Source organism: Mycetomoellerius zeteki, unplaced genomic scaffold, assembly GCF_001594055.1.
Source record: "Mycetomoellerius zeteki isolate Tzet28-1 unplaced genomic scaffold, Tzet1.0 scaffold25, whole genome shotgun sequence".
Lineage (NCBI taxonomy): Eukaryota > Metazoa > Arthropoda > Insecta > Hymenoptera > Formicidae > Mycetomoellerius > Mycetomoellerius zeteki.
The window spans coordinates 3,367,931-3,376,537 of record NW_017257227.1 but is presented as its reverse complement, the minus strand read 5'-3'; the positions used below and the strand labels follow the sequence as shown (position 1 = coordinate 3,376,537).

Genomic DNA, 8,607 nt, shown 5'->3' with positions numbered 1-8,607 from the left:
TTCGAAAAAAATTTGAAAATAAGATTTAACACTCCTGATATCATATTATGTATAAGAACAAATATTTGTATCATATTGTATTATAAAAAAATATTTGTTGATCAATCTTTATTTTAATTTCTCATGTTTTTAAGCAGTAAAAGGAAATTTGACACAATCAGATTTAAAAACGAACACAATAAAAAATATAAATTTGAAGCACAAATAATGATAAATTCAAGATAGAATAAATTTTTTTTAAAGATTTGTACACATTAAAATTCGAGTAATAAATCATTAATGTATAACGAATGAATAATGTTTTTAAGGGCTGCAAAGACGATTGACGGCTGCTACAGCTCAGTGTTATTTGTACACGTGTTATCTGCTACTTTTCAGATGTGTTTTATAACTTTTCAAGTTTTTACTGTAAGTGAAATCATTTATACACATTTCTTTACACAGAGGATTGTTTTATTACATATCATTTCCAGATAATAACAAATAATATAAACGTGCCTATTGTCAAAATGATTTTTCTCACATTATACTTGAGCTTAGTGCTGTTCAGCTTGTATACATATTGCTACTCAGCTGAAAAACTGATAACGGAGGTAAGACAACTACGCGGATCATGGATTAATACGACTAGATCCTATGCAAACTAATAAATTATGAACTAAAGTGTATAAAAAGCAACAATTTATTTTTATTTTTTATATAAAATAAATATTTGACATAAAATAAAAATTTTCAAGCTTCTCTATTTCTATAAAAGTCTTCATAGTGAAAAATGAAAAAAATTCTCAAAAGATTCATAATCAATTCACTATACAAAAAAAAAATCCTATGCGAAATTTTATAATTTTTAGAGCACTAGGATGGGATACGGCGTCTATGAATGCAAATGGTACGATCTATCATCGAAAGACGCAAAAAACTTAATGTTCATTGTACATCGATCTAGAATTCCCCTTAGATTGACGGCTGGAAAATTCGGAACCTTTTCGCTAGAAATGTTTGGAATAGTAAGATATATTTATGAGAAGAATACATACTCCTTATCCATATACGCGATTCGTCTTTATCTATATATGAGTGTGTTTATATAGAAACATCCCTATTCGTAATCATTAAATTAAATTAAATTATTTTTTATTTTATTATACTGAAAATTTTATATATTATATATTTTATATATTATTATCTCTTTCTGATATCCATTACAGGATTATATAAAATTATATTTTACTTGTAGTTTTTACTTTGTTTATAGGTTTTGAAAACATCAATGGGATACTTATCAGCGTTGCTAACAATGAGAGATTAAGGAAATGATACTAAAGGAATGATAATAAAATAAATTTCATTACTATACATCAATCTTTGAGTAATGAAATGAAAATAAGTTAGATCGATTGTCTGTAACGTCACTTTCGAATTAGAAAAATACATGTTTGCGCAGTATGTCAAACTATTATTTGACTATTACTTGTTGAACTATACACTTACTTCCGTTTAGAGGATAAAATTTATTGGATTTATTGTATTACAATAATTCGCCTATTAAGCAATTAAATAATAATACTTGCATATTAAATATGAAAGCAATTCATAATTCAGGTAAGAATTTACATCAACAATTTAAACGAATGTACGCCAAGGCATACTGTTATATTAAATTTTAGTAAATAACTGTATTTTATTTGTTATTTAGCATGTTATTTCGTTAATGGTTTTTTTAAATAAAGCGTGTTAATATTATATTTATGTAATAACATTTATATAAATATCGGTTATTTATTTTTTTAGGATATCCTAATTTTTTATTATATATAATATGATTTTGATGACTCACAAAATTTTAAATTATTAGACTTATATGTATATGCTAAAAAAGTCAGATATCAACTGACTTAAAAAATCTTAAAATTAAATCTTACTTAAAACATGAATCTTTAAAATAGTAATAAATGGATAACAAATAAGAAAGAGAAATGCATAAATTTTCAAGAAATACGAAGATTATCGATTTAGCGCAGTGTTATTTGTGCACATGTTAACCGCTAATTTATTTATATTGTGAAATTTTTATATTGTGAAGTTTTTACGGTAAGTGAGTCAATTTTTTCTGTTTTTTGTATAGTTTATGAAACAAAAAATTTAATATATTTACTAAATATTAAATATATTAAATATTAATTTTAAAGTTTTAATAACTATGTATTTTCGTTTTCGTATTAAAATACCAATAAATGTCGTGGTACAGTGAAATGTTATTAACAACTATCGGACCTGAAAAAAATATATATTATTTTCTGTTAACAACAAACTGTTAATATAAACTAAATGTTAAATACGCGCTAACGTCGTTATAAGTGCGTTCTGAATATTGGCATTGATGTTTATTGTATATTATATATAATAAAATTGTTATTAATATCACCTATGAAAACAACATAACAATTTATTCTTTATTTGTATTTTACACAAATAAAGAAAATGTTAATAAGACACCTACATTTTCTACATAGTAATAAATTAGAGAAAATAATACTGGAGTAATACTGGAGTAAATTAATGTATATACTCAATTAATAATATTTTTCATATATCTTTTATACATTAATTAGTATGAACGGATTTATATGTGTTACCTGTAATATATCTTTTTCAAACAAATACGTTTTTAAATAAATAATGTAAATTATTTATTTAAAATCTTCTCATGCCTTTGCTAACTGTTTAATATTATTAATATTTGAGGAGATTACATGGAAACGAAATAATACACTGATATTTATTAACTTAATAAGGAAATGATAAAGACAGCGATTATCCTCAATCTCGAAAGATCGTCCGAGCGTGGCGGGCATCGTCTCGCTGCGATCTGAGTATTGCACGTTTTATTTTTGAGTATAAATATGACCGGTTTTGACTGTGATATAATTCTTATTCCAGTAGTTTTTTTTTTAAGGAAAATGTTAAATTATTATTTATGTAAATGTAGTAATCAAATATACTATTACTATAGTATTGCCAAACATTTAGTGCAAATAATTACTTTACAATTATTTTCTTTTTAGTTTTTATAATAGGTACATGTAGTAAATTTGTAGCTAGAAGTACAGTCAAATGTGCTATTAATATAGTCACACACACTATTTGAAAATGATTAATTTTTCCATTTTTCTATATTTTTTAGTTATTGTTACCATATAGTAAGTTAATGTTGAAAAAATGTTAATGTTGGTTATATTCATTATAATTATGATTAAAATTATCACATAAAAATGATTATTTTATTTACCATACGTATTTTCGTATTTTACTATATTAATATTTTAAATTATCATAATTTATAGTACAATTTTTGTCCGATTTGATAGAACTATACATATAAGGTTATTGTTACTAACATTATAGCATAATAACTATAAAAATGATGCTCCTAACTATAATTATTTTATCATGCAATTATAGTCACAAATATACTTTTCTCTCAATACAATAACGTAAGAATTATATGCGTGTTATTATTGACTGTTATCCGAAAGAGTTTACAGAAGTACTCATAGATGGCGGTTGAATCCTTTGTATACTGAGCAAGCGCAAAATCATAATGGTTTGGTATAATCGAGAAGAACGATTCAGTCAAACGATAATTTTTGTGCCGTGAACATCAATGAATGTTAACAAAGGTAGAATGTCTCGAAAAAAGCAAAAATATTTGCAACGCGATATTCTATTAAAAATAGAATTACATCATATAAAATACTTGTATGATATAATGTAATATATAAAAATTGCCTTGTTACTTTACTTACTTATTATAATCAAGTTTTTTTTATCACATGTGTATTAATAAAAACATCATTTTAATTTTAATTTTATAAACATTCTGAAAAAGTTAATTATTGAGTTACTGAATGTTATATTTGTGTGAAATTAAAGAAAAGCTTATAGTACCGCATAACTACTTTCATATAGAATATTATCATGTACATTGATAATCATGTTTATTGTTAGTTTTCAATATTTTCTTAATTTTCTACTAGTCATGCTAGTTTATCATATACTTTATTTTGTTTTTATTTCATGAACAAAACAATATTTCTTCTTTTAAAGTAAATGTACTCTATAAAGCATTTAGTAAAAAAGTAAATATTAATATTAATATTTTTGAAACAAATAATTGTTTACTAAAGAAAAGAAATATTCGCTTTATGATTGTAATAATTTGTTGCAAAAATTCGCAAAGAAGCATCGCAGATTTTTGTAAGTCTATAAATTTTGCCAGTCTATAGATTTTTCACAGAATTTTATATTCCACGAATGTTTGCGTGGATAGAGAAATAAAATTTTATATGCGGGTACAAAAATGTTTGTTTTCAATGTGTAGAATTACAGTGATTTTGAATAGTGAAGTTGGTGCATAGTAAACGATTAGTTGTGCACAAATCGTACATTGTTTCTCTCTAGTATAACAAAGAAAACCAGTATCGAAAATAGTAACTCTTTGAAAATCGAAAGCAGCAAGTATGTATTTATATACAATAATAATATAAAATTTGGCGCAAAGAGATCTTGTGAAGACAAACTTGTAAAGCAATATAACTGCATATAAAAATAGCGCAATGTTGAAGAAACGTAATTATTAAAAAATTTTGAGTTTTAATAGAATCACTATACACATTGGTACAATATTATTCATTTTATTATTTACTGCTTTAATACGTGTTACTATGTGCACAAGCAATAGAGCAGTGTCAACTAAAATTTATAATGACATAACAAATTCTATGAAAAGTAATATAAAAGAAGTGTATTCTCCTATGCTACAATTACAGAAAATATAAAAATTTAAATAGCTTCTAATTATTAGTGAAGTCTAATAAAAATAATTACTTCTAGTGGAAAAAATGTTAGAAAATACTTTAACAAATTGATATCTAATTCAATTTAACGTTAAGCAATGATATTTCTTTTAAAATTTGATTTTATCAGATTTGAATTACGTGTTTACCTTGACTCGTCAATGGCTATGGATATTTGGCATATGGCCCGATCCACATATCCCTTTGAGTGAATTTCGTCGGCCAAATATAAGATTCATTATTGTTACGTGTACTGTGAGCTTTTACGTATCAGGTCCTCAGATAATGAATGTGCTTCGTGCTTGGGGTAACCTGTCTGGAGTACTGGAAAATTTTGTCTCGGCGACTTTTAGTTTGATGGGAGTGTGTAAATTGATTGTTACCTGGTATCATGGCGAAAGTAAGCTTATTTTTCACAAATATATATTTTCATAAATATCAAATGGATCTATTTTTATCGTTTATGATAAATATTAAAGTTGTATTCCTCTTATCTAAGCACAAAATGTTCGGACTATTCAATAATCTTCTTATAAAGAAATGCTTGCATCTGTAATTTACGTTTATATTAATATATTATATTAATTTAGAAGCACTTCGGCCGCTGATGGCATCTATCATGACTGATTGGATGACTTCTACGAGCGACTGGGAACGAAATACTATGTTGAAGATTTCAAGACGTGGCAGAAGTTTATCCTTTAGATGTTGTTTGTCTGCGGCGGGCTTGACTACATTTTACCTTTCTTTGTATTTACTGAGGTTCTTTAAAAATATAAACCAACCTCAACGGAATCTCGTCTATCGATTAGAAAATCTTCAAAGGAGTCCATTCTACGAAATCACCTATTTTATTCAACTATCTGGAGGAACATATTCAGTTCTCGCTAATTACACCATCGACAGCTTTGTTTCGATACTCGTGCTACAAGTGTGCGCGCAACTGATAAATCTACGGACGACGCTGAACAATTTGGTCAATGAATTAGTCAGCAAATCTATATCTTCCTCGAGATTTAGAGAAGGTTTAGCTGCGATCGTTGTACGACATGATCATCTGATCAGGTACGTCGGAGAATATCTGGTGCATTACTTCATACTATAAAGTATTTATAAACATTCCTTAATAAGAAATAATTTTTGAGAAAAAAAATTAAAAATAATGTCTGACACTTATCCGTCTCCTATCAAACAAGAAAAAATATTCACAAGGCATTATATAAAAACAATTGTAGATCAATCTTTTTTTGAAAATATATCTTGTTTTTAAAAACTAACAAGAAAAAAATTGAACTATTAGATTTAAAAATGAACAAAATCGATTAAAAAATGATAAACGATGATGACAATGATAAACGATGAAAAATATCACATTAAATTATAAATTAGGATAGATTCAAGATATAAATTCAAGATATAAATAATAAAAAAAAAACAAGTTAAATCTTTTTAAAGATTTGTATACATTGAGATCCAAGTTATAAGTCGTTAACGTATAATGTATGAATACAAATTTTCAAGGAACGCAAAGATCATCGACGGCTGCTACAGCCCAGTGTTATTTGTGCATGTGTTAGCTGCTACTTTTCAGATATGTTTCATAACCTTTCAAGTTTTCACAGTAAGTAAGATCATTTATATTATATATATATATATATAAATCTGCGTTTTTTTGAAAAAAAAATTTAAGAGCTAAATGTGTAGATATTAAATTTATTAATCCCTGTGTACAGAATATAATATTTATATAATTGTATACAAAAATTTTTGACAAAATACTATAGCAAGAAAGTTTTCGAAAAATTAAATAAAGAAGTTATTTATAAATTTTTATTTTAAGCAATAATTTCTGAGATATAACGATTTAAATATACAGCCAATTATAGATTACATAATTTAAATAGCCACCTGTGAGTATTAGTGAGCGTGTTGAAATTAGCACTCACCAGCGCTCATTAAACTACCGCATGCGCAACTCATGGACAGGTGACCGTTTAAACGTAGTCTGTAATTGGCTATAACTAAACTTTTATTATTTCATTAAAAACCACTGTTTATAATGAAAATTTTCAAATAAATTTTTTACTAAATTTTCCAAGAACTTTCTTACTATAATATTATGAACTTTGAGAGATTGTATAATTGCTATATAATTATATAATTATTATATAACGTTATGTAATTGTTATATAATTATTAAAATCTGATATATACAAAAATAAGGAATAATTATTTCCTATTTGCTGGAGAAATATTTTATTATATAACATTATATATTGTGTTCACAACATAATATATTATATTAGATTTGCATTGCCTTTTTACATACAATAATTAAAATGCAATATTTCCAGATAATAACAGATAATATGAAAGTGCCTGTTATTAAAATGACTTTTCTGTCATTTTACTTTGTTGTTTTGTTAACAAATATGTATGCATACTGCTACTCAGCTGAAAGACTGATGACGGAGGTGAGCTAATTACGTGTATTAATGCGACCGAGTCGTGTGTGCGAGAGAGAGAGAGAGAGAGAGAGAGAGAGAGTTAATAAATTATCAAATATCCACTACATAAAAGGCAAAAATTTATTTTTACTTTTTATATGAAGTAAAAATTTTTTAATGTTTTCAAGTTTATTTATATAAAATTGTTCACAATGAAAAATGAAAACGTTCTTAAAAAAGTCATGATCAACCCACTGTTCAAAAAGAAAACTCGTATGAAATTTTGTAATTTTCAGAGCACCAAAATGACATACGGCGTATATGAATGCAAGTGGTATGATATACCACCGAAACACGCAAAAGACTTAATGTTCATTGTATATCGATCTAGGATTCCTCTTAGATTGACGATTGGAAAATTCGGAATATTTTCGTTAGAGATGTTCGGAATAGTAAGATATATTTATAAAAAGAAAGTATAAACTTCGTTTATACGCGATTTATCTACATCAATATGTGTTTCTATAGAAACATTCTTTTCCATTATTATTAAATCGAATTAAATTATTTTTTTTTGTTCTGTTTTATTTCTGTTTTATATATATATTTTCATATTACATTTTTATATAATATATATATTTCGTATATTATGTACGTTCATGACACATACATCATAATTATATAAAATCGTATTTTATCCGTATTTTATATTCTGTTTAGATTCTGAAAACATCAATGGGATACCTATCGGCATTGTTAACAATAAAAGATTAAAGAAAATGATACTAAAGAGATGATAACAAATCAATTTCATCACTACGATATAAATTTGTATATAACAGAATAAACAAATTTTTGCACTGCCTCCAACACTATTTTCGAAATAAAAATAATACACATTTTTGCGCAACATGTCAAACTGTTATTCGACTATTAGCTGTCGAATTATTTACTTCCTTTGTTTAAGGACAAAAATGATCAGTTTGATAATATTGCAATAATACGTACTTCTAATAAATAATTAAATAATAATTCTTGATCATCGAACACATTAGCAGTATATAATAACTAAACTCACATATTTTGTCAACAAGCTGCAATAAATTTTTATCTAACTCGATTCGGAAGTATCGCTAAGTGTTCAATACGAAGCAGCAACTTACTCTGGCTTGACTTTAGGGTCTTTTACGGAGGGTAGATCACTTTCTGCATCGGAGCATGCGTGATCTTTAGGGAAGGGATGGAAAAAAGTCGATCGTAAAAATGTTTCAGTCGTTGCATCGTTGACATCCGTATAAGTATCG

At 26.1% G+C, this 8,607-nt stretch overlaps 1 protein-coding gene and 1 pseudogene across 1 annotated transcript; both read left to right on the top strand.

The window, feature by feature from the left end:
- Nucleotides 1-297: 297 nt before the first annotated feature.
- LOC108723691 (odorant receptor 67c-like) lies at nucleotides 298-1,342 on the top strand (annotated as a pseudogene).
- A 238-nt stretch (nucleotides 1,343-1,580) lies between these two features.
- LOC108723690 (uncharacterized) lies at nucleotides 1,581-8,077 on the top strand. Its single transcript, XM_018449601.1, has 6 exons — nucleotides 1,581-1,602; nucleotides 5,131-5,256; nucleotides 5,450-5,921; nucleotides 6,378-6,477; nucleotides 7,600-7,755; nucleotides 8,024-8,077. Exons 1-6 carry the CDS (start codon nucleotides 1,581-1,583, stop codon nucleotides 8,075-8,077), a joined length of 930 nt encoding a protein of 309 aa, XP_018305103.1.
- Nucleotides 8,078-8,607: the final 530 nt, after the last annotated feature.